Source organism: Mobula hypostoma, chromosome 10, assembly GCF_963921235.1.
Source record: "Mobula hypostoma chromosome 10, sMobHyp1.1, whole genome shotgun sequence".
Classification (NCBI taxonomy): domain Eukaryota; kingdom Metazoa; phylum Chordata; class Chondrichthyes; order Myliobatiformes; family Myliobatidae; genus Mobula; species Mobula hypostoma.
In genome coordinates, this window is record NC_086106.1 from 38,815,241 (window position 1) to 38,843,151 (window position 27,911).

Consider the following 27,911-nt stretch of genomic DNA (forward strand, 5'->3'; position numbering starts at 1 on the left):
GAACAGTGAGTCTTACTTCAGTGGTTGGTAAGCTGATGGAAAAGATCCTGAGAGGCAGGATTTATGAACATTTGGAGAGGCATAATATGATTAGGAATAGTCAACATGGCTTTGTCAAAGGCGGGTCGTGCCTTATGAACCTGATTGAATTTTTTGAGTATGTGACTAAACACATTGATGAAGGTGGAGCAGTAGATGTGGTGTATATGAATTTCAGCAAGGCATTTGATAAGGTACCCCATGCAAGGCTTATTGAGAAAGTAAGGAGGCATGGGATCCAAGGGGACATTGCTTTGTGGATCCAGAACTGGCTTGCCAAAGAAGGCAAAGAGTGGTTGTAGACGGGTCATATTCTGCATGGAGGCCAGTGACCAGTGGTGTGCCTCAGGGATCTGTTCTGGGGCGCCTACTCTTTGTGATTTTTATAAATGACCTGGATGAGGAAGTGGAGGGATGGGTTAGTAAATTTGCTGATGATACAAAGGTTCGGGGTGTTGTGGATAGTGTGGAGGGCTGTCAGAGGTTACAGTGGGACATTGATAGGATTCAGAACTAAGCTGAGAAGCGGAAGATGGAGTTCAACCCAGATAAGTGTGAGGTGGTTCATCTTGGTAGGTCAAATATGTTGGCAGAATATAGTATTAATGGTAAGACTCTTGGCAGTGTGGAGGATCAGAAGGATCTTGGGGTCCGAGTCTATAGAACACTCAAACCTGTGGTTAAGGAGGCATATAGTTCATTGGCCTTCATCAACTGTTGGATTGAGTTTAGGAACCGAGAAGTAATGTTGCAGCTACATAGGACCCTGGTCAGACCCCACTTGGAGTACTGTGCTCAGTTCTGGTCGCCTCACTGCAAGAAGGATGTGGAAACCATAGAAAGGGTGCAGAGGAGATTTACAAGGATGTTGCCTGGATTGGGGGGGCATGTCTTAGTGTACTCAGCGTTTTCTCCTTGGAGCGACAGAGGATGAGAAGTAACCTGATAGAGGTGTATAAGTTTTTTCCCAGGTCTCAGATGGCTAGCACGAGAGGGCACAATTTTAAGGTGCTTGGAGGTAGGTACAGAGGAGATGTCAAGGGTAAGTTTTTTATGCAGAGAGTGGCGAGTCCGTGGAATGCGCTGCCGGTGACGGTGGTGAAGGCAGAAACGATAGGATCTTTTAAGAGACTCCTGGATAGATACATGGAGCTTAGAAAAATAGAGGGCTGTGGGTAACCCCTAGGTAATTTCTAAGGTAAGGACATGTTCGGCACAGCTTTGTGGGCCAAAGGGCCTGTATTGTGCTGTAGGTTTTCTATGTTTCTATGTCCATGTACTTATCCAAACTTCTCTTCAACTTTGCAGTCGAACCCATGTCTACAACTTCTGCTGGCAGCTTATTCCACACTCTCAGCACCCTCTGAGTCTGGAAGTTGTGTAGAGGTCATTGCAACACTCCTATACCTCTGCGTCTTGCAGAGTTCAGAACCGGCACTGTTCTGTGAGGAGTCCCTGTGCATGCCTGGGCTTTCTCCAGGTCCTCTGGTTTCCTCCCACAGTCCAAAGACATATCGGTAGGTTAATTGGTGATTGTAAATTGTCCCGTGATTAGGGTCGGCTTAATTGGGTTTGTCGGGGGTTGCTGGGGCAGCGTAGCTTGAAGGGCTGCAAATGCCTATTCTGTGCGGTATTGCTAAATAAATAAACATTTCACCTATCACCCTTAACCTATGACCTCTATTCTCACCCAACCTCAGTGGAAAATGCCTGCTTGCATTCACCCTATCAATACCCCTCATAATTTTGTATACGTCTAACAAATCTCCCCTCATTCTCCTGCACTCCAGGGAATAAAATCCTAACCTATTTAACATTACCCTATTACTCTGGTCCACAAGTCCTGGCAACAGCTTTGTAAATTTTCTCGGTTCTCTTTCAAGCTGCTGAATATCTTTGGCATACATAAATGAGTAATATAAATAAAACCCAAAGTTTTTACATCCGGGGGCTTTAACTTCTCCAGTTTTCCAGAATTGTTTTCTCTGTAGTGCCAGAGACCTGGTCAAAGTTTATAAATTATGGAAGGTATGATAGAGTAGACAGCCTGTATTGTTTACCCAGGACTGGGTGCTGGTGTAGTGGCATCAGCACCGGACTTTGTGGTCCTGAGTTCAAACCCAGCCTGCTCCTTGCACGCTTTCCATCTGTGCTGGGTTGGGCATCAACCTAGCAACTCGGCCTCGTAAAAAACAGTCAAATGCTATGGAAGCAGCAAAGATGCCGCCTGATTCACCACAAGGCGTGAGAAGGAACAACAACAATCTTTCACCTAGGGTCAAATTACTAGACGGCGTGCATTTAAGTTGAGAAGGAGATACGTGGCGCAAGATTTTTTTAAAGAGAGGTGGGAGTTTGGAATATGCTGCCGGGGTGGTGCTGGAAGTAGATACTAAAGGGGCTCTTAGAAAGACACATGAATATGCAGACAATAGACGGATACAGACCACGTATGGGCAGAAAGGGTTAGTGTAACTAGGTATCGTTAGTTTGGCTCAACGTCGTGATCCTCTGAACCTGTTCCTGTTCTATGTTCTGCATTCTCTCCAAAACAGGGTTGTTTTTTTTTTTAAACAATGCGTAGGTGTTACTATTAATGAAAATAATCTCATCTCCGGTTTCGACCAAAAGTTTCTTGGTGCACGTGTCACATTATCCATCCTAAGCAAGTCAACATCCTGTGCTCAACTTACCTGTGACGTTCAGTCAGCTTGTGTTCCTTCTCCTGATGACTTTAACTCACCTGCTCCATTTGGGATCACATGAAGCACAACTGCCCCACCCAGACGTACCTCAGCTCGATGAATCTGTGTACCGCAGTACTTAGGACAGTTGATCAGAGTTGACGGACACTCACTGCTTTCATGTTTCTGAAATGCAAGTATTTTCACTTTAATTCCAAGTATAAATGACTAATATTTCAAAAGACTCTTTATAGGAAGGTTCTGGAAGCTTTGCAGGGGGGTGCAAGGGAGATTTACCTGGGTGCTGTCTAGATTAAAGAGTATGTTGAGTGAGCTAGGGATTTTCTCTTTGGAGTGAAGGAGGATGTGAAGCCACTTGTCAGAGGTGTGCAAGATGATAAGAGGTGACAGCTGGTGTCTTTTACCCAAGGTGAATTGACTGATACAAGCACGCATTCTTTTCAGGTGATTGTAGGAAAGTACAGAGGGGGAGCTCTGAGGTTAGAGGACAGAGAGTGGTGGGCGTGTGGAAAGCCCTAGCAGGGGTGATGGTAGAAGCAGATGGGCAAGGAACATTGAGCTCAAGGTTGAGTGTAATGTAATGTTGCAGCTCTCTAAAATTCTGGTTAGACCACAATTGGAGTGTTATGTTTGGTTCTGGTCACCTTGTTATAGGAAGAATGTGCAAGCTTTAAAGAAGGTGTAAAGGAGATTTTACTAGAATGCTGCCCGGATTAAAGAACATGTCTGATGAGGAATGGATGAGCAAGCAAGGAGGAGTGAGGAGTGAGGAGGATGAGAGATGACAATCAAGGCGTATAAGATAATAAGAGGCATTGATAGAGAGGACAGCCAGTGCTTAGTTCATATAAGACGGCCTAATTTTAAGGAGTACAGGGGAGATGTCAGAGATGTTTTTTCACATAGAGAGTGGTGGGTGTGTGGCATGCACTGCCAGAAGGCAGATACACTAGGGACATTTAAGAGACTCCAGGATAGTCACATGGATTAAAGAAAATTGCGGGGTTATGTCAGAGGGGAGAATGAAAGAAAGCTTTCTATGGTGCATTAATAAAAACTGATGAGTTGACAAGAACAAAAGAATGTGGCATGTTCCCATTGACTCTTACCATTTTTTAATTGAAAGCATGCTGTCTGGACACATAACAGCAGAGTATGGAAACTACCACAAAAACTGCAGAGTTGAATACCTGTACTCTCCACACCTGTAATTTCCACAGGTAACTACCACAAAAACTGCAGGGATGAATACCTGTATTCTCCACACCTGTAACTTCACATTCTGTTACTGACATTCTCCAGCCCGGCTGCCTTGGGACCAGACCAGTACCAGATACTACTAGGCTCAAAAACAGCTTCTATCCCACTATTATCAGACTCTTGGCCTCACGGTCTACCTTGTTTACCTCTGTATCTTCTCAGTACCTTTGAACTTTATACTGCATTGTTATTGTTTTACCTCAATGCTCTGGGTAATTATATGAACAGTACGAACAGTATACTGGTCACTGTAGCTGGTTACATAATTAACCAATTAAAACCAATACAAGTAAATGTGTTGACTTGTAAGGCACAATCAGAATATCCAGTACTGTGCAAAAGTCTTATCACAAATACATAGCTCGGGTGCCTAAGACTTTTACATGGTATTGTAGTAACTTTATGTATTGCACTGTACTGCTGCCACAAAAAAAAACAAATTTCTTGACATATGTGAGCGATGATAAACCTGATTCTGATAGGGGTCTCTATTGTGGACAGAGAGTGGGAAGGGGACAAGGAGAGTGGAATCATGATTGGGAAAAGGGAAAGGGAGAGGGGAGAGAGCCCTTTGTTCTTGATTGGACATGGCATCAAAGGTTACAGGGAGAAGGCTGAGAACTGGGGTTAAGGAGGGAAAAAGGGATCAGCCAAGATTGAATGGAAGAGCAGACTCGATGGGTCAAATGGCCTAATTCTGCTCCTATGTCTTAATGGTCTTATGGAGTGGGAAGCACCTGAGACACATTGTTTGTCAAATGATTCCACTCAGGACTGGGTAGGTCTGCGCCCACACCACCCCTGCCCCTGGCACTCCTTCTCTGCCACCTGTCCCACATCCGTCCCATGGTACTCCACCCTCGCTATTCCCAACATCCATTGCTCCCACCAGATTTACAAACTTGCTCTCCACTGCATGTTGATAAATACAGTACTGTGCAAAAGTCTTAGAGCAACCTAGCTACAGTATAATTGTGCCAAAGTCGATTTTTGCACAGTACTTTATGTGTCTCTAGTGTTGATGGTGTTGCCAATACCACTATTTACACAAACCCATTGTCAGTTTGTAGGAACATTTGATTAGTAATCTCTCCTATTAACACTTACAAACGTCCTTTTCTCATTTAGATTTGTGCACAGATTCAAAGTATTGTTGTAGTATTTTCCCGTGCACTGAGATACAGTGAAAAGTTTTCGTTTGCGTACCATCCGGACAGATCGTGCTCTATTAACGGCCAGCGCGGTAACATAATGTACGTTGTCTCCGTGACGGTGTGGGTTTCCACCACGTTCTCCGGTTTTCTGTCACATTCCAAAGACGTACGGATTCGGGTTAGTAAGTTGTGGGCATGCTATGTTGGTACCGGAAGCATGGCGACATTTGCGAGCTGCTCAGCAAATTACATTTCGATTTACATGTAACATAAAGAACTCATCTTTAGCTTATCTTTATAAATACATTGAGATAGTAAAACACTGCAGAATTAAGCGTTACAGTCACAAAAAAGCTCAAAGACCACAACAAGGTAGATTGGGAGATCAAGTTAATCTTTTAGTATATGAGAGATCGAAGTTAATGCAATATATGCTCAGTGGCCAATCTATTAGCTACCTAATTTACCTCCTGTGTCAATATGATTGTTGTGATGCATCCAGTGTGATAGTGCTTGCCGATCTCACTTTCAGCTTCCACTGTTGGTGAGCAATCTTGTGAAAAGGAGAGCTGAATGTGGAAGTCTCTCCCTGCCGGTACATAGCCTCTCTGACAGTAGTGCTCCTCGCCGGCGACACAGAGAAACTGATCTCGTTTCAGACTCAGTCTGAACCACAGGGGATGGGGAGGAGGTCTGGACCCAGCACTCATGGCATGCAGGCCCACCGGTGTGTGGATACGCCCTGGTACTCGTGAACCAGATCCCCGGCAATGGGTAGATTGCCCCGCTGCCTTGTGGGCAGCCTTGGGAGAGACGAAGGCTACGGGAGTAAACCCAGACTGCAAATCTGGAGTGGAACCTCTAAGGCGGCTGGATGTCATTGAACATCCTTCCGGCAGCTCCTGCAGCCAAGCTGGTGCCAAACGTATTGCTTCATAAATTTTCCTTTGGACTACAGTGGTGAGACTGGGAGGGGGATCTCAGGATCTCCATGCCTTCCGCCCAGGCTTGTGATGATGATCACCTATAACATGGCCTCTGAGTGTACAGGTGAAGGGAAAAACTCACCTGAGGCAGCATCACAGGCATGTGGCATCAGAGAAGCAGCATTCACAGGAAAACAGAAATTATACAGTGCATAATGTTTACAAGAGAGAACACCATCACAACAAAAGGCATTTCAGTGCAAAGAGATTAAAGTGGTCATCATGTTGCTAAACCACCAGAATCGGGTTTAATATCACCTGCTTATGTTGCGAAATTTGTTGTTTTGCAGCAGCACTACATGCTAATAAATAAAATTTAAATGAGAAATACTACATATAAAAATAAATTAATCAAGTAGTGAAAAAAGAGCAAAAAAAAAGGAAAAGTAGTGTCCATTCAGAAATCAGATGAGGATTGGAAGAAGCCGTTCCTGAAATGTTGAGTGTGTGTCTTCTGGCTCCTGTACCTCCTCCTTGACGGTAGAATGAGAAGTGGGCATGTCCTGGGTGATGGGGCTCCTTAATGATGGATGCCGTTTTTTTAAGGCATTGCTTTCTGAAGGCGTCCTCGATCATGGTGAGGATTGTGGCCATGATAAAGCTGGCTCAGTCTGCAAATTTCTGCAGCTTTTTCCAATCCTGTGCACTGCCCCTCCATACCAGATGATGCAACAAGTCAGAATGTTCTCCTCAGTACAGCTGAAGAAATTTGCAAGACTCTTTAGTGATAGAGCAAGTCTTCTCGAAATTCTAATGATATATAGTCACTGTCAAGCCTTCTTTGTAATTGCATCGACATGTTGGACCCAGGGTAGTCTTCAGAGATGTTGACTCCCTGGAACCTGAAACTGTTCACCCTTTCACTCTTGATCCCCTGATGAGGACTGCTATGCATTCACTGAACTTCCCTTTGCTGAAGTCTGTAATCAATTCCTTAATTGACGTTGAGTGCAAGGCTGTTGTTGCACCACTCAACCAGCTGATCTATCTCACTCCTGTATGCCTCCTTGTCACCATCTGAAATTCTGCCAACAGTAGTTGTGTCATTGACAAATTTATAGATGGCCTTTCAGCTATGCCTAGCCACACAGGCATGGGTGTAGAGAGAGTAGAGCAGTGGGCTAAGCACGAAACTATAGTGATTAGAGATTATAGCAGAAAAGAAGTTGTCTTTGAATATGATAATACATGCTTTCAAGCTTTTGTATCTTCTTCGCCCATAGAAAAGTTGCAGCCAGTTTCCTGACAGGCATGATTCTACCCAAAGCAACATACACAAAATGCTGGAGGAACTCAGCAAGTCAAGCAGCATCCATGGAAATGAACAAACAGTTGAGATGACCCTTCTTCAGGAATGGAAAGGAAAGGAGGACGGCAGAATAAACAGGAGGGAGGAAGAGAAGGAAGATTAGCTAGAAAAGTGATAGGTGAAGCCAGGTAGGTGGGAAAGATAAAGGGCTGGAGATAGCGTCATAGAAGAGTACAGCACAGGAACTGGCCCTTTGGCCCATCTAGTCCATGCCAAACCATTTAAACTGCCTAATCTCATCGACCTGCACCAGAACCATAGCCCTCCATGTCCCTACCATCCATGTACCTACCCAAATTTCTCTTAAACATTGAAATCAAGCTCGCATTCACCACTTGCACTTGCAGCTCATTCAACACTCTCATGACCCTTTGCGTGAAGAAATTTCCCCTCATTCCTGTTAAATTTTTCACCTTTCAACCTTTATCCCATGACCTTTAGTTGCAGTCCCACCCAATCTCAGTGGAAAAAGCCTGCTTGCATTTAGGCTATCTCTATCCCTCATCAGTTTGCACACCTCGATCAAATCTTTCCTCAATCTTCCATGCTCCAGGGAATCAAGTCCTAACCAATTCAATCTTTCCATAAGACCAGAAGACATAGGAACAGAATTAGACCAATTGGCCCATTAGTCTGCTCCACCATTCAATCATGGCTGATCTTTTATTTTCACCTCAGTCGCACTCCGCAACCTTCTCCCTGTAACTTTTGATGCCATGGTCAATCAAGAACCTATCAATCTCTGCCTTAAATATACCCAGTGACCTGGCCTCCCCAGCTGCCTGTGCTAACAAATTCTACAAATTCATCACCCTCTGCCTGAAGAAATTTCTCTGCATCTCTGTTTTAAATGGACACCCCTCTATCATGAGGCTGTATCCAAGACTCCCCCAACATGGGAAACATCCTTTCCACATCTACTCTCTATATGTCTTTCAACATTCAAAAGATTTCAATGAGATCCTCCTCATTCTTCTAAATTCCAGTGAGTACAGGTCCAGAGCCATCAAACATTCCTCATATGATGACACTTTTATTCTCAGAGTCATCCTTGTGGAACTCCTCTGAACCCTCTCCAATGCTAACAATCTTTTCTAAGATGAGGAGCCCAAAACTGTACACAATACTCAAGGTGAGGCCTCACCAGTGCCTTATAAAGCCTCAGCATCACATCCCTACTCCTGTATTCTAGATCTCTTGAAATGAATGCTAACATTGCATTTGCCTTCCTCACCACTGACTCTACCTGCAAGTTAACCTTTAGGGTGTTCTGCGCAAGGACTCGCAAGTCCCTTTGCATCTCAGATTTTGGATTTTCTCCCCATTTAGAAAATAGTCTGCACATTTATTTCTTCTACCAAAAATGCATGACCATGCATTTTCCAACATTATATTTCATTTGCTACCTTTTTGTCCATTCTTCTAATCTATCTAAGTCTTTCTGCCGCCTTCCTGTTTCCTCAACACTACTTGCCCCTCCACCATTCTCCATATTATCTGCAAACTTGGCAACAAAGCCATATATTCCACCATCTAAATCATTTATATAAAGCACAAAAAGAAGTGATCCCAACACCAATCCCTGCAGAACACCACTAGTCACTGGCAGCCAACCAGAAAAGGATCCTTTTATTCCCAACATACATCAAAGTTGCTGGTGAACGCAGCAGGCCAAGCAGCATCTATAGGAAGAGGCGCAGTCGACGTTTCAGGCCGAGACCCTTCGTCAGGACTAACTGAAGGAAGAGTGTGTAAGGGATTTGAAAGCTTTTATTCCCACTTGCTGCCTCCTACTAATCAGCCAATAGCTCTAACCATGTTAGTAACTTTCCTGTAATACCACTGGCTCTTAGCATGGTAAGCAGCCTACATGTGGCATCTTGTCAAAGGTCTTCTGAAAGTCCAAATATAAAATATCCACTGCATCTCCTTTATCTATCCTACTTATAATCTCCTCAAAGAATTCCAACAGGTTTGTCAGGCAAGATTTTCCCTTAAGGAAACCATGCTGACTTTGGCCTATCTTGTCCTTTGTCACCAAGTACTCCATAACCTCATCCTTAACAATTGACTCCAACATCTTCCAAGTTAGACTAACTGGTCTATAATTTCCTTTCTGCTGCCTCCCTCCTTTCCATATTACTCAGGTTCTCCAGAACCAGCAACATCCTTGTAATACACACAAAATGCTGGAGGAACTCAGCAGGCCAGACAGCATCAATGGAAAAGAGTACAGTTGACATTTCAGGCCTAGACCCTTCAGCAGGACTTGTATATTTTCTCTGTACTCTTTCAACCTTATTTGCATCCTTCCTGTAGGTAGGTGACCAAAACTGCACACAGTACACCGAGTTATGCCTCAACATCTTATATAACTTCAGCATAACATCCCACCCCCTGTACTCAATAATTTGATTTATGAAGGCCAATGTGCCAAAAGCTTTGTTTATAACCCTATTTACCTGTAATGCCACTTTCAATAAATTATGGACCTGTATTCCCAGATCCCTTTGTTCTACAGCTCTCCTCCACTCACTGTTTAAGACCTATGATGGTTGATCCTACCAAAGTGCAAAACTTCACACTTGTCTTCATTAAATTCCACTGCCATTTTCAGCCTAATTCTCCAAAAGGTTCAGATCTCTTTGCAGGTTCTGATAGTCTTCTTCACTATCGTCTTCGTCTCATCCGTAAATTTGCTGATCCAGTTAATCACATTATCATCCAGATCATTGATATAAATGCACCAACCCTACAGCATTCTACTAGTCACAGGTCTCCAGTCAGAGAGGCAACCATTTACTACCACTCTCTGCCTTCTCCCAAAAAGCCAATGTCTAATCCAGTTCACTAACTCATCTTGAATGCTAAGCGACTGAACCCTCTTGACTAACCTCCCATGCAGGACCTTATCAAATGTCTTACTGAAGTCCATGTAGACAACATCCACAGCCTTGCCTTCATCAACTTTCCTGGTAACTCCCTCAAAAAACTCTATAAGATTGGTTAGATACAACCTACCATGAACAAAGCCATGCTGGCTGTCCTAAGCAGTCCATGTCTATCCAAATACTCATATATCTAGTCCAACTCCAATAACATTCCTACTATTGATGTCAGGCTCACCAGCCTATAATTTCTTGGTTTATTTTTAGAGCTTTTCTCAATCAGGGAAACAACATTAGCTATCCTCCAATCCTCTGGTACCTCACCTGTCACTAAGGATGATTTAAATATCTCAGCTGAGACCCCGACAATTTCTGCACTTGCCTCCTACAGGGTCCAAGGGAACACCTTGTCAAGCCCTGGGGATTTATTAAGACAGAAAACAACTCCTCCTCTGTAATCTATATAGGATCCATGAACTTGATGCTGCTTTGCCTCACTTCTATAGATTCTGTGCCAATCTTCTGAGTAAATACAGGTACAAAAATTCAATTTAAGCTCTCCACCATCTATTTTGGATCCACACATGGATTACCACTTCAGAGGACTATTTTTTCCCTTGCAATCCTTTTCTCTTAACATATCTGTAGGATCCCTTTGGATTCTCTTTCACTTGGTCTGCTAGGGCAAACTCGTGCCCTCTTTTAGCCCTCCTGATGTATTTTTACGTGTTGTCTTGCATTTCTTATACTCCATAAGCACCTCATTTATTCCTACCTGCCTATAGCTGCTATGCACCTCCTTTTGTTTCTAACCAGGGCCACAATATCCCTTGAAGACCAAGGTTCCCTAAACCTGTTATCTTTACCTTTTATTCTGACAGGCACATATAAGCTTTGTCCTCTTAAAATTTCAATTTTGTAGGTCTCCCACTTACTAAGTACACCTTTGCCAGAAAACAGCCTGTCCCAATCCACACTTGCCACATCCTTTCTGATACATTCTAATTTGGCTTTTCTCCACTTTAGAATTTCAACCCACATCCCAGATCTATTTTGTCCAAATTTACTTTGAAACTAATAGCATTCTGATCACTGAATGCAAAGTGTTCCCCTACACAAACTTATGTCACCTGCCCTGTCTCATTTCCTAATAGCAGATCAAGTATCGTGCACTCTCTCTTTGGGACTTCTACATATTGATTAAGGGAAAATGTTCTGGACACATTTGGCAAATTCTGTCTCATCTAGCCTTTTTTACAGTGTGGGAGTCCCAGACAATATGTGGAAAATTAAAACCACCTGCTATAACAACCTTATGTTTCTCACAACAGTCTGCAATCTCTCTACAGATTTGTTCTTCTAAATCCCATTAACTGTTGGATAGTCTGTAATATAGCTCCATTAACATGGTTCTATCATTCTTATTCTCAGTTCCACCCATAACACCTCAGTGGATGAGTTCTCCAGTCTGTCCTGATTGAGCGTAGCTGTCACATTTTCCCTAACTAGTTATGCCACCCCTCCCCCTTTAAACTCTCCCACCCTGTCACTTCTAAAACAACGGAACCTCAGAATATTGAGCTGCCAGTCTTGCTCCTCCTGAAACCAAGCCCACTAATGGATATAATGTCATAATTCCAGGTGTTGATCCATGCCCTGAGCTCACCTGCCTTTCCTACAATACATCTTGCATTGAAACATAAGCAGCTCAGTACATTAGTCATACCATGCTCAATCTTTTGCTTCCTGGCTTTGACTCAGGTCTTAACAACACCTGTCTCCACAACCACTCTACTATCTGTTCTGGCACTCTGGTTCCCATCCCTCTGCAACTCATTTAACACTGCCCCCCCCCCCTCCACACACCCATGCAGTTCTAGCAGCCCTCACAACTGCAAGTCCCAATTTCCCTGGAAGAGAGCCAGTAATCCAAAAATCTGATGCCCTCCAACATCTTAGCTCCATGTTAACCTGTACAATCTTCCTACTTCCGGCCGCAATAGCACGTGGCATGGGTAGCAATCCTGAGATCACAGCCCTGAAGGTCCTGCCCTTTAACTTAGCACCAAACTCCCTGAACTCACTTTGCAGAACTTTGTCACTCTGCCTACCTATGTCATGGGTACCTACATGGAGCACAACCTCTGGCTGCTCACCCTTCCATTTAAGAATGCTCTGGACTTGACCTGAGATGTCCTGGACCCTGGCAGCTGGGAGGCAACATACCATCCAAGAATTTTGTTCACATCCACAGAACCTCCTTTCTGTTCATCTAACTAATGAATCCCCTATCAGCATAGGTCACCTCTTCTCCTCCCTCCTCTCCTCCCTCCTCTCCTGAGTCGCAGAGTCAAGAATCAGTGCCAGAGACTTAACTGCTGTGACTTTCTTCTGCAAGGTCATCCCCTCCAACAGTAGTCAAAGTGATATACCTGTTGTTGAGGAGGATGGCCACAGGGGTTCTCTGCACTGGCTCCTTAACCCCTTTCCCCTTCCTGACTGTCACCCAGTTTCCTGTACTCTGCACCTTGGGTGCATCTACCTTTCTATATGTCCCATCTGTCACCCCCTCAGCCTCCCAAATGATCCGGAGTTCATCCAGTTCCTTAATGCAGAATGTTAGAAGCCGCAGCTGGATGCATTTCTCGTAGTTGTAGTTGTCAGGGACACTGGAAGTCTTCCTGTCTTCCCACATCCTGCAAGAGGAACATTCCACTATCCTGCCTGGCATCTCTACTGTTCTAACTGAGCAGATATAAAGAAGGAAAAGCAATAAATAAACTGTGGAGAAAATAACCTACCTACAGCTTTTTGCTTTCTCTGACTGAAACCTCACTTTGCTGAAATGTCAAGTACTAAAGCCTCAAAATCCCCACTCTAGTACTGTTCACTCTAATACTGTCCACTCTAACACTGGCCACCCAGACAAAGGCCACTCTAACACTGCCCACTCTAACAATGGCCACTCTAACACTGTCCACTCTAACAATGGCTACTCTAACACCGTCCACTCTAACACTGGCCACTCTAACACTGCCCACTCTAACACTGTCCACTCTAACACCGGCTACTCTAACACTGTCCACTTTAACGCTGTCCACTCTACAACTGTCCGCTCTGGTAATGGCTACTCTAACAATGGCCATTTTGCTTGCCTCTGCCTTATTTTAATTTGCTCTTGCCAATCAATTCCGATCGTTGATTGGCCACTGCTCAAAAACACCAAACTGCTGTGAGTAGTTGCCTTTGGCACTCAGACAGCGAACCTAAGTGAGTTACATCTTCTCACGCTTCAGATTTCCAGTTGGCTGCTGCTCAAAATCGGATGAAGGAATCTGATTGGAGAGGAGAGTGGACCATAGGAAAAAGGGAAGGAGGAGGGGACCCGGGGGAAGTAATAGGGCAGGTGAGAAGAGGTAACAGGCTAGAGTGGAGAATAGACAAAGAGGGGAAGGGGAGGGAATTTTTTTTACCAGAAGGAGAATTCAATATTCATGACATCGGGTTGGAGGCTATCCAGACGGAATATAAGGTGTTGCTCCTCCACCCTGAGTGAGGCCTCATCATGGCCTTGAGTTTATGATTCTACCCAGTGACATCCCATGTCCAATGATATTACTGCCATTTGTTGTAGTGTTACAACTCTGCCAAACTGCTTAGTAGATCGGGCAGCATCTGTGGACTGAGTAGCAAGTGATCAAATAGATCCAATTTATAAACAATTTATGGATGAATTGTCATGCTCTGAGGGCTAGCCAAGATGGAGGAAGCTTTGTTCGATGATGCTGATAAATTAGGGAGAACGCAAGGCAGAAAAATGAGAGAGAAGATACAAATTGGACAGAAGATACAAATGGGCAGGATAGGCTCAAAGGGAAGAATATGCACATAATTATTTTATTTGTTGTAAGGAGGGGTAAATGATGCCTTGCATATCACCTTAAACCCACATGGACTAGGTGGATGATAAAAGACCACATTGATTTGCATTAGAATCTATACTCAGTGGCCACTTTATTAGCTACAGGAGGCACTTCAAGGAATGTTTCTGTGTTGTGTAACAGGGCCTTGGAACTGCCCTGAAGTTCACTACCTTTAACTCAGCCACTGTTGTCTCCTTTTGACAGTGTTCGCACTTCACTTCCCGCTGTTTACATCTGGTCATCAGATGTTCCCTGAGGTTTTGCTGCAGAACCAGCTCAGTACAACCTGAACGGGAGCATGGCAGTCGCTGGAAGGAACAGCTCTTCAAATGGCCCTGGGAAGAGATTAAGTCCAAAAAACACAATGAATGTCCAATCACCAAGCTTGCATTCAATTGCAATCAGTTGTCCTAGCAACAACCAAAGTAAGGGGAAACAAGGTTGGTCCAGGAAATCAACTCTTATTCAAAGCACCAACTGACTCCAACCCCACCCACCAAATAACTGCAATCCCAACCACAAACTGATTCCCACCCAAACACACCTCACCCAACTTCCTAAAACCCACCAATTGAGCCCAAACTGACCCCACCCCCTCCCAATTCCATTTACCCGAACCCCATTTTACCATGCCGACCCGACCTCCTCCCACCAAAAGACCCCAACCCAACTCCAGTATCCCAAATCGTACCAAATCAGCACAATCCTACCGCCAATTGACCCCAACCCAATCCCAGAGACCTCAATTCCACCCCCTCGCACCCCATCCCCACCTACCAAATGATCCCAACTCTGCCCAACCGTGACCCAATGCACCCATTTCAATCAGCAACAACAACCCACCCACCAAATGACCCCATTCCAAACCCAGGGACCCCAACCACACCCACCAATCTGACCCCAACCCCACTCACCAATCTGACACCAACCCCACTCACCAATCTGACCCCAACCACACCCACCAATCTGACACCAACCCCACCCACCAATCTGACCCCAACCCCACTCACCAATCTGACCCCAACCACGCCCATCAATCTGACATCAACCCTACCCAACCCTGCCAACCCCCAACTCAATCTGACCACAACTTTATCCAACCATACCAACCACAACCTAACCCACTAATCTGACCCCTACCCTAACCAACCGCCAACCCCATTCACCAATCTAACCCCAACCCTACCAACCCTCAAACCCACTCACCAATCAGACCTCAACCATACCCAACCCTACCAACCCCCAACTCCACTCAATGATCTGACCCCAACTCTACCCAACCCTACCAACCTCCAACCCCACTCACCAATCTGACCCCAACCCTACCAATCCCCAACCCCAACCACCAAATCAACCCCAACCATACCCAACCCTAGCAACCACCAATCCCACTTACCAATCTAATATCAACCCTACCCAACCATTCCAACCCTCAACACCACCCACCAATTGAACCCCAAACCTACCCAACACCCAACCACACCCATCAATCTAACTCTAACCCCATTCAACAATCTGACCCCATCCCTACCAATCCCTAACCCCAACCACCAATCTAACCCCAAACCTACTCAACCCCTACCAACCCGAATTCCACCCAACCCCACTCACCAATCTGACACCAACCCTACCTAACCATTTCAACTCCTAACCTTACCCACCAATCTAACCCCAACCCTGCCCAACCTTACCAACATCCAACCCACCCACCAATCTACCCTTGCCCTACCCAACATGACACAACCCCTCCCATCCCACTGACTCCAATCATCCACCAAACTAACCTCAGTGATTCTAACCTTACCCCACATCGTTGGTATCACTGCATGCAATCGACTGACTCCAACCCCTCGTTAGTGACCTCCAACCTCAAGCACCTACAACAGCCCCACTCCAACCCCATTGACTCCATCTGCCAAACTGACCCTAACCCTACCAACTCTACACAACTCCATCTATCCCACTGGCCCCAACTACCCATCAAACTAACCTCACTGATTCCAACCTTATCCCACCCCACTGACCCCAATCCCATGACCCTAGCCCCAAATCCACCCACTGGCTGACCCAACTGCATCAACAATTGGCTCCAGTTCAAATCCAGTGACCCCAACTCCCCACCACTGCTCCCCACCCATCAAACTGACTCTAATCCAACCCTAGTGACCCCAAACCCTCCTCACCCCATTTATCCCATCTCCACCTGACTCCAAACTTTCCCAACTGGCTCCCATCATGATCCAACTTACCCACCCCAGTGACCCCCAATCATGCCAATCAAACCAAGCCATCCACCAACTGACCTGAACCCATTCAGTCTCTTGAGGTGTCTCAGCCTGAAATTTTGACTGTTTATTCCTCTCCATATATACTACCTGACCTGCTGTGTTCCTGCGGCATTTTGTGTCTGTTGCTAAAAATGTCACAACTTTCCATAAAATCTATTTCTCATCTCCTAAACTCCACTGAACATTGGCTCACTTGATTCCATTCCATTTAGTTCAGAAGTAACTGTAAGCATAAGCCAATTCTCACCTCCAATGCACCCAGGACTACCTGCTCCTTGCAGCCACTTTTGTGGTTCCTGCAATAAACCATCAGCCCCATTATTTCCTTCCGACAACAATTATCATTGAACACCTGCAGAAAGACAGTGAGATGGTCTTAACAACTGGAGTGCCTGAAAGCAAGTGCATTTAGCACACAGCTGAGCTGAGACATCTCACTTTCGGACACTTTGATAATGAGAGGGTGGCATGGTAGCGTAGCAGTTAGCACGTTGCTTTAAACGCCAGTGATCACCGATCACCGATCGGGGTTCAATTCCCAACTCTGCCTGTAAGGACTTTGTATGTTCTCCTCGTGACCATGTGGGTTTCCTCTGGGTGCTCTGGTTTCCTCCCATAGTCCAAAGACATATGGTTAGGATTAGTGAATTATGGGCATAGTATGAGCATAGTGAATTATTGGCACGAGATGTGTGGCAATACTTGCGGGCTGCCTAGAACATTTAATTTGACGCAAGTGACGCGTTACACTGTACATTTTGATGTTTCAATGTACATGCAACAAATAAAGCTAGTCTTTTAATCTCTTAACAAGAGTCAACTCTTCCCCTCTACATGTCTGAGATGGGTAAGATGAACAAGCAGAAGAAATCCCTGTGCCATTACTCATCAATGCCAACAACCAAGAGAATAAGAAATGTTTAGAAATAAGGTGACATGATAGATTAGTGGTTGGTGAAACGTTTTACAGCTTCGTATGTTCTCCCCATGACAAATCTCATGACATATGTGAGTGATGATAAACCTGATTCTGTTATGGGTCTCCATTGCAGACTGAGAGTGGGAAGGGGAATCACGGTTGGGAAAACAGGAAGGGAGAGGGGAGGGAGAAGGAAGCACCCAAGAGACATTCTGTAATGATCAATAAACCAATTGTCTGGAATCAAATGACCTTGTCTGGTGTCTCAGATCTGGGTGTGTCTGCATCTGCACCACCCCCCACCCTGGCACTCGTTCTTTCCCATCCGCCCCACACACCTCCCGCAGCGTTCCACCCTCACCATTCCCAACAGCCCTTGCTCCCACCAGATTTACAAGCCCATTCTCTGCTCCATACGGTACTGTGCAAAAAAGTCATAGGCATCCTAACTACATGTATGTGCCTATGACCTTTACACAGTACTGTATGTTTTGATGTTTTGAGGTACATGTGACAAATAAAGATCATCTTTAGGAGGATTAGAGACAGTGCAGAGGAGATGGTGCCTGGAATGAAGGGCATTAGTTACAGGGAGAGGTTGGATAAGCAGGGCTTGTTTTCCTTGGAGATACGGAGGTTGAAGGGTGACCTTATTGAGGTGTATTAGATAATGAGATGGATAGGATAGATAATTAGAGGGAAGGCTGGACATGGAAGGAGTGGAACTCAGGAACAGGTGGTAAACTGGAGGTGCCAACTTTGATTCAACACAGGGCAAAGGTTACAGAGAAAGGAAAAAGACTGAAGACTGATTCATCCATTACCTCAGTGCCATAAAGGATCTCCTGATCAGCTGGGCAAACCTGACCTGGATTCCTGAAAATAAACCACATTAAAAATATGTAACAGGAAGGCAGAAGTTGTGATCACCCTGGTATTAGAACTTGGTAAAATGCTTGTAGGTCAGGACGACGTGTAAGGGTATCCTGTATAGTTAACCTGCATAGCCAGATACTTCCTACAATATCTGTATGTGTTGGCATTGGAGAGGGTCCAGTGGAGGTTTACAAGAATGATCCCGGATATGAAAGGTTTAACGTATTTGATGGCTTGGACTCACTAGAGTTCAGAAAAATGAGGGTAGATCTCATTGAAACCTACTGAATATTGAAAGGCTAGATAGAGTGGACGTGCAGAGGATGTTCCTAATAGTGGGAGAGTCTAGGACCAGAGGGCAGAGCCTCAGAACACAAGGACACCCTTTAGAACAAAGAATAGAAAGAATTTCTTTGGCCAGAGGGAGGTGAATCTGTAGAATTCATTGCTACAGGGAGCTGCAGAGACCAAGTCATAGGGTATATTTAAGTGGATATTGACAGGTACTTTTAGTCGAAGGTTGCAGGGCAAAGGCAGGAGGATGGGGTCGAGAAGGAAAATAAATCAGCCATGATCGAATAGCGAAGCAAAATCAATAGGCCAAATGGCCTAATTCTGCTCCCATATTTTATGGCCTTATCGTTTTTCTTGGTGTAATGAGCTAGTACTTATTCCACTGTTCGTTATGGGGTGCAACTTGGCAGTAGAGGTGGTGGGTCTGGGAGGTGATATCAGAGCAGACCTGATGGGTGAATGTGGTGTACTCTGGACAGAAGAAGCCATAATCTTTCAGTGTGGTGGGTTTTGCTGGTCTGAGATACCTTGCATTCTGCTTTTCTTTCACTACCTTAATGTGTTTATGCCTGGCATGATCTAGATGGTACACAGAAAAAGCTTTCTCTCTGTCACCAAAGAGCAAAGTGATTCCATTTGGAAGGTCAAGCTTGAAGGTAAAGTACAGGATTAGTGGCATGACTCTTAGCAGTATGGCGGAATGTCCATAGATCCTTCAACATTGCAGTACAAGTTGTAATAGGGTGGGTGAGGAGGTATGTGGTGTGTTGGCCTTCATTAGTCGAGGGATTGAGCTCAGGAGCCATGAGGTAATGTTGTAGTTCTATAAAACTCTGGTTGGACCACACTTGGAGGATTGTCTTCAGTTCTGCTGGCCTTGGTGCAGAGGAGATCTTGCACAATATTGCCTGGATTACAGAACATGTCCCATGAGGATAGGCTGAGTGAGCTTTTCTCTTTGTAGCAAAGGAGTATGAGAGGTAACTTGATAGAGGTGTGTACGATGATACGAGGTACACAGAGAGTGGAACCAAACACCTTTTTCCCAGGGCAAAAATTACTAATTTTAAAGTGATTGGAGGGAAGTATGGGGGAGAAGTATACAGAGAACTGAGAGTGTATTGAACGTGCTATCGGGGCGGTGGTAGAGGCAGATACGTTAAGGACATGTTGAAGATTCTTAGAAAGGCACAAGCATGAAAGAAAATGGAGGGCTATGTGCGAGGGATGTGTGAGATTGACCATAGAGTAGGTTACAAGGTCAGCACAGCATCGTGGGCTGTAGAGTTCTATGTTCTAAAATCTTTCCACCATAGTTCAATATATGTGACAATATTAAACTAATACCAATAACGATGCCACTGCCTGAGCTGATGGTTGAAACAGGATGGATCACCTGCTTCCATTTGCTGTGTTCATTGAAGGCTCAAGAGGCCAGTCGACTGCAATTACCTGCTTGAAATACTGGAATGTAGGTTTTTCTGGAGAGGACTTTAGGTCCATTGTGTGTGGTTACTCCCTGCTGGAATTCTCCCTCACGGAAGCCAGGAGATTTGGGTGAAAATGGGGGATTTACTGTACATACAGGAGTGGGGAAGTTTTGGAGCATTTCCATTGTTAAGGCACGCATGCCTGAAAGTTCATCCCCGGTACAGTAAAACTCTGATCATCTGACACTGATAAAAAAAATTAACTCTTCATCTCTCAATCTACCGTGTAGAGGCCCTTGCATTTTGTTTTCTGCTGCAGTGCTCCTCTCTGTAACTGTAAAACTATATTCTGCACCCTGTTATTGCTTTTCCCTCGGACCACCTCTATGTGCCTAGTCAGAGAGTCATAGAACTACAGCACAGAATACGGCCCTTCAGCCCATCTAGTCCATGCCAAACTATTAAACTGCCTAGTCCTATGACCTGCACATGGACCATATCCCTCCACACTCCTCCCATCCGGGTACCTATCCAAAATTCTCTTAAATGTTTAAATTGAACCCACATTAAACCTCTGCTGGCAGCTTGTTCCACACTCACACCACCCTCTGAGGGAACAAATTCCCCCTTAGATTCCCCTTTCACCCTTAACCCATGACCTTTAGTTCTATGGAAACCTCTGTGGAAAATGCCCGTTTACGTTTACCATATCTATACTCCTTTTAATTTTATAGTCCCGATCTATGTTTTGTACTTACATTTCGAGGTGATCTGCGTGAATGGCACCTAAATCTAAGTTTTTAACCATATCACAGTATATCTGAGAATGATAAACCAATTCCAATTCACTCTATTCCAGCGCTGAATCACCAGACCTGAAACGTTAACCTTGTTTCTGTCTCTACAGATTTTATGTTTGTATAGATGTGGTTGGTCCAATTGAGTTTCTGGCCAATGGTGACCTGTTGGAGACTGATAGCGTCATAGAGTCATAAAAACAAAACACCTTGGGAAACAGACTCTACAGCCCATCTTGCCCACACTGGTCAAGGTGCCCATTTTCATATCTTCCTCTACTTTTCCTAATCCAAATATTGCTTTCTACTTTCTCTGGCCCCTCACAATTTTAAACACCTCTATAAGGTCACTGTTCAATCCATTATGTTCAAGTCCAGTTTATCGCCATTAACTGTACACATGTTTACCGCCAAACCTCCACACAACACAGTACATATAACACACATACAACGTATAAAGTATACTGCCAAATGAGATGTTCCTCCACACAACACAGTACATATAATTCCCTCGGGATTAATAAAATATGTCTATCTATCTATCACATACAATATATAAAGTGATATTACCACAAACAAATTAACAATTCTTAAGGTGCATTTACAATACAAGCTAAAAAATAAATAGTATAACGCTACTGGCTCTTCTTGCGTGCACATAAAAATAGAACATATAATATGGAACACTACAGCATAGTCCAGGCCCTTTTCCCCATGATGTTGTGCCAATCAGTTAACTTACTCTAAGATGAGTCTAACCTTTCCCTCCTACATAGCCCTCCATTTTTCCATGTGCCTATGTAAAGGTTTCTTAAATGTCCCTATTGTATCTGCCACCAGAACCCCAGCAAAGTATTCCACACACCTACCACCCTCTATATAAAAAGTCTAGCTTATGTTTTCCTCCAATTACAACCACTGATATAAGCAATTTCTGCCCTGGCAAAATATCTCTGGCTAGCCAGCCAAGCTGTCTCTTATCAATTTGTACACCTCTGTACAAATTGCCTCTCCTCCTCCTTAACTCCAAAGAGAAAGGTCCTTGCTTTCTCAACCTTTCCTCATAAGACATGTTCTTTAATGCAGGCAGCTCACCATAAATCTCCTCTACACCCTCTCTAAAGCTTCTACATCCTTCCTACAGTATAATGAGGTGACCAGAACGGAACACAAACTCTAGCCTGTCTCCCTATATCTCAGGGCTTCCCTTAAAGGTGGGTATCACAGTAATGCATTGATTATAGGAGCAGAATTAGGCCATTTGGCCCATGAGTCTGCTTTCTCATTGGGTTAGGCCTTCTCTTGTTGGGGATGACCATTGCTAGAAAGGTGAGATACAAAGGCTCAGTTTCATATCTTCTGAAATAGCCAGTACCACTGACAGAGCAACTCTGATTCCTACCGTTGGAGAGTCGAGGACCAGAGGACACAACCTCAGGATAGACAGACAGCTCTTTAGAACAGAGAAGTGGAGGAATTTCTTTAGCAAAAAGCTGGTGAATCTGTGGAATTTGTTGCTGCAGACGGCTGTGGTGGTCAAATCATTGGGGATATTTAAAGGGGAAGTTGATCGGTTCTTGATTACAGAGAGAAGGCAGGAGAATGTGGTTGAGAGGGATAGTAAGTCAGCCATGGTGGCATTGCAGAGCAGACACGATGGACTGAATGGCCTAATTCTATGGTCTCCCTAGGTACCATGCCAGTGAATGCTGCACTTACCTGAGCAGAGCATCAATGCAGCTCTCGCAAAACCGGTGCCCGCACTCCGTCTGCTTGGCATTGCGCAGTACCCGGCGGCACTGCTCACACTTGTACTTGTCATCAACCAGCTCCACAAACTCCTCGGCGTAACCCCCTTCTGGCCCTTCGGCCTCCAGCCCAAGAGACAGACACACACTGGAGGGAGGAGTCTCCTTTGGAGACTGGTACAAACACGGTTTTAATCTGTCTGACAGGCAGCCTGTCGCCATTGGCACTCTGTACTCGGGCTGAAAGCAGAGAGAGAGAGAGAGAATTATCCTCTTGATGTCTTACACTGGGCAGGAGCCATGTACCAATATCAAACCAGCCACATCATCTCTGTGTGTCCTGGTGCAAGCCAGCCACAAAGTCACACATCTATGAAATTTTAATATTTTTTTTAAATCCCCTCCAATAAGCTATGCATGATGAAGCTAATGGAACTAAAATAGATCTTGTTTTTGCTCTAAGTATGTTCTCTTTAATGTTTTTCTTATGAATGCCATTTATCTGATGCAACATGTCTGTGATGCTGCTGCAGGGAAGTTTTATATTGCACCTGTAGTGCATACATGTACTTGTGCAAATGACAATAAACTCAACTTTGACTTTGACCCTGCCCCCATTTTCCCATTTGCTTCCAAACCCAACAACCTTCTGGGGATCCTCGGCCCCTCTAATTCTGACCTCGGATCTGCTTTGCACCATCAGGACTGAATTCTGTCCCTAGTCAAGAAGGTGACAATAGAACCATAGAACATTACAGCACAGAAACAGGCCTTTTGGCCCTTCTTGGCTGTGCTGAACCATTTTTCTGCCTAGTCCTACTGACCTGCACCTGGACCATATCCCTCCATACACCTCCCATCCATGTATCTGTCCAGGTTTTTCTTAAATGTTAAAAGTGAGCCAGCATTTACTACTTCATCTGGCAGCTCATTCCACACTCCCACCACTCTCTGTGTGAAGAAGCCCCCGCTAATGTTCCCTCTAAACTTTTCCCCCTTCACCCTTAATCCACGTCCTCTGGTTTTTTTTTCTCCCCTAGCCTCAGTGGAAAAAGCCTGCTTGCATTCACTCTATTTATACCCATCATAATTTTACCCGTCTCTCTTGTACAGGTCCCACCTGCCCCAGAAGAGGTCCCAATGATCCTGAAATCTGACACCCTGCCCCCTACACCAGTTCCTCAGCCACTTGTTCCTCCTCCAGAGCATCCTATTCCTACCCTCACTGGCACCTAGCACAGGTAGCAATCCTGAGATTACCACCCTCGAGGTCCTGCTTTTCAACTTCCTACCAAGCTCTCTATACTCACTGTCCAGGACCTCTTCACTCTTCCTTGCTATGTCATTGGTACCGATGTACACCACGACATCTGGCTGGTCACCCTCCCACTTCAGAATGTCATGCAATTGATCAGAGACATGCTTGACCCTGGCACCTGGGAGGCAACAAACCATCCTGGATTCTCTGTCACGACCACAGAACCTTCTATCTGCACCTCTAACTATCGAGTCCCCTATCACTACCGCTCTCCTCTTTTTCCACCCTCCCTTCTGCACTGCAGAGCCAGACTCAGTGCCAGAGATCCGGCTACTGCAGCTTGTCCCAGGTAAGTCATCCCCGCCAACAGTATCCAATGCGGTATACTTGAGAACGTTTGTGTTCTGTATTTAGTGTTTCAGTAATATATAGCAATCTTGTAAAAGCTTTCATGTTCCTTTAGACAGTTCGCCACAGGTTATATGCAAAAATACGTGAATTGTACGCGTCATGATGCTACCTCGTGATCCGTGTGTGCTTTACTTAAAGTAAACACAAACTAAGACTTGCATTTCAGACTCCTTTGTTTTCCTTTGAATTACTTCAATGTTTCAAGGTTACAAAACATAACAGCTTAGTGATCTGCCTTCTTGAATGTGCCGTGGAGGTACTCCCTCAGTTCTTTTTGGACAGGAGTTCCAGGATTTGGATCCAGTCACATTGCAGGAACACTGATACATTTCTAAGTCAGAACCATTCAAGACAGAGGGGCTGTTCAGCTGGTGGTATCCTCATGCACCTAAATCCCTTTGACATCCTTGGCAGTAGAGGGCACTGATTTGGGAGGTTGGAGGCAATGGCTCTCCATGCCCACCTAATGAACTACAAAGAGGCATAGATAGCATAATACTATTACAGTGCCAGTGACCTTGGTTCAGCTCAGGGCGTTGTGTGTAAGGAGTTCAGTCCAGTGCCAGTGACCTGGGTTCAGTTCAGGGTGCTGCCCAGTGCCAGTGACCTGAGATCAGCTCAGGATGCTGTGTGTAAGGAGTTCAGTCCAGTGCCAGTGACCTGGGTTCAGTTCAGGGTGCTGTCTGTAAGGAGTTTTTGTGTCCTCTCCATGGCCCTGTGAGTTTCTTCCGGATACTCTGGTGTCCTCCCACATTTCAAAGATGCATGGCTTAGTAGATTAATTGGTCACATGGATGTAATTGGGCCATAAGTCCATTAAACATAAGAGCAGAATTAGGCCATTTGGCCCATTGAATCTGTTCTGCCATACCATCAAGGCTGATTTATTATCTTTGTCAACCCATTCTCCTGCCTTCTCAACATCCACTTTAAATATACCCAATGACTTGGCCTCCACAGCCCACTGTGGCAATGAATTCCACAGCTACATCAAACTCTGGTTAAACAAATTCCTCCTCATCTCCGTTCTAAAGAGACATCCTTCTATTCTGAGGCTGTGCACTCTGGTCCTAGAATCATCCTGTATAAGCAAACCCTCACCATGTCCTTTCTATCTAGGCCTTTCAATATTTGATGGGATTCTCCTCATTTTTGTAAACTCCGAGGAGTACTAGCCCAGAGCCGTCGAATGCTCCTCATACACTAACCCTTTCATTCCCCAGATCATCCTCATGAACCTCTTATGGACCCTCTCCAGTGCCAGCACATCTTTTCCTAGAAAAAGAGCCTAAAACTGCTCATAATACTCCATGTGCAGTCTGACCAGGGCCTTATAAAGCCTCAGCATTACATCTTTGCTTTAATATTCTAACCCCCTTGAAATGAATGCTAACACTGCATTTTCCTTTCTCACCACTGACTCAACCTATAAGTTAACCTTTAGAGAAATTTATATGAGAACTCCCAAGTCCCTTTCAAAGTTCAACATAACTTTATTATCAAAGTAAGCATATGTTACCAAAATACTACTCTGAGATTCATTTTCTTGCAGGCATTCACAGTAGAACATAGAAATACAATAGAATGTGTGTAGATTGATTCTGACAAAAAAAACAATGTGCAAAAGAAGACAAACTGTGCAAATACAAAAAAAAGCAAATAATAATAAGCTAAATGCCTGAAAAAAAACTGAGATGATAAGTTGTAAAAAGTGAGCTCATAGGTTACGTCCAGTGTTGTGGTCAATGCAGATTGAAGAACCTGGTGGTTGTGTGGTACCATCTGAACCTGGAGGCATGGAGCTACCTCCCATGCAATGGCAGCAGCAAGAAGAGAGCACGTCTTGGGTGGTGGGGGAGGGGGTCCTTGATGATGGATGCTGCTTTCTTGTGACACTGCTCCTTGCATATGTGCTTAATATTGGGGAGGGCTTTTCCTGTGAAGAACTGAGCTGTATCCATTACTGTTCTTTGGCATTGGTGTTTCGACGTAACCAGTCAGGATACTGTCCACTGATTTTGTATCTCTGATTTCAAGCGTGCCAGGCTTATTGGGCTGTACAGACCTGTTACTGTGCTGTTTCTCTAAATATAATATTAAAGGGATGGGTGTGTATAATAACTCCAAGCTTCATTATTATTGATGAGCCTGTAAGTCATTGCTCTGCAAGAGCAATATGTGACCTTTCACTTACATCTTATTCAGAGTCATTGAAAAGTACAGCACAAAAACAGGCCCTTTGGCCCATCTGGTCCGTGCTGAGCCATTTAAACAGCCTGCTCCCGACAACCTGCCTCGGGAGCATAGCTCTCCATATCCCTCCCATCCATGTACCTGTCCAAACTTCCCTTAAACATCGAAATCGAGCTCACATGGACCACTTGCGCTGGCAGCCTGTTCCACACTCTCTGCACCCTCTGTTCCCTTCTAACTCGAAGCTTTCCCTTAACCCATGACCTCTGGTTGTAGTCCTACCCAACCTCAGAGAAAAAGCCTGCTTGCATTTGCCCCTCATAATTTTGTATACCTCAATCAAATCTCCTCTCAATCTTCTACATTCCAAGGTATAAAGTCCTAACCTATTCAGTCTTTTCTTATAACTCAGGTCCTGCAGACCTGGCAACATCCTTGTAAATTTTCTCTGTACTCTTTCAACCTTACTTATATCTTTCCTGCAGGTGAGGAACCAAAACTGCACACAGTACTCCAAATTAAGCCTCACCAATGTCTGATACAACTTCAACATAACATCCCATCTCTTGTACTTAATACTTTGATTTAAGAAGGCCAATGTGCCAAAAGATTTCTTTACAACCCTATCAACCTGTGACATCACTTTCAATGAATTATGGGTCTGTATTCCTAGATCCCAATGTTCTGCCGAACTCTTCAGTGCCCTACAGTTCAATGTGTCAGGCCGACCCTGTCTGATCCTACCGAAGCACAATACCTCACACTTGTCTGCACTAAATTCCGTCTGCCATTTTTCAACCCATTTTCCCAGCTGTTCCAGATCCCACAGCAGGCCATGATAGTCTTCCTCGCTGTCCACCAACACCCCCTTTCTTGGCGGCATCCGCAAATTTGCTGATCAATTAACAAACAAATTCAGATCCTGCACCAGTCTCTGCCACACTCCACTAGTCACAGGCCTTCAGTCAGCCAACCATCTACCACTCTCTGGCTTCTCCCACAAAGCCAATGTCTAATGCAATTTACTATCTCATCTTGAATGCCGAGCGACTGAACCTTCTTAACTGATCTCCCACGTGGGATCTTATCAAAAACCTTATCAAAACACCCACTGCCTTACCCTAAACTTTCCTGGCAACTTCCTCCAAAAGCTCTATGATTGATTAGATATGAACTACCACGTACAAAGCCATGCTGACTATCTTTAATCAATTCCTGTCTATTCAAATACTCATACATCTGGTCCCTTAGAATACCTTCCAATAACTTTCCCACAATTAATGTCAGGCTCTCCAACGTATATTTCCTGGTTTATTTTTAGAGCCTTCCTTAAACAGCAGAACAGCATTACCTATCACCCAATCCTCTGGCATTTCACCTGCTGTTAAGAATGATTTAACTATCTCTGCTAAGGACCCAGCAATTTCTGCATT

At 44.6% G+C, this 27,911-nt stretch overlaps 1 protein-coding gene across 2 annotated transcripts in view; it reads right to left on the reverse strand.

Moving 5' to 3' along the window:
* Positions 1–27,911, reverse strand: part of LOC134353288 (TNF receptor-associated factor 3-like) — an 82,576-nt gene that overhangs the window by 29,994 nt on the left and 24,671 nt on the right. The window contains exons 2-6 of one of the 2 annotated variants that reach the window (XM_063061319.1): positions 22,588–22,856; positions 18,296–18,347; positions 16,800–16,904; positions 14,435–14,599; positions 2,832–2,909 (exon numbers count right to left, since the gene is read on the reverse strand). In XM_063061319.1, coding sequence (XP_062917389.1) covers positions 2,832–2,909; positions 14,435–14,599; positions 16,800–16,904; positions 18,296–18,347; positions 22,588–22,838 — 651 coding nt within the window. In that variant the 5' untranslated portion in view covers positions 22,839–22,856. Of the gene's footprint in view, positions 1–2,831; positions 2,910–14,434; positions 14,600–16,799; positions 16,905–18,295; positions 18,348–22,587; positions 22,857–27,911 lie in introns of those variants that run through there. The other variant, XM_063061320.1, reaches the window with a different exon arrangement.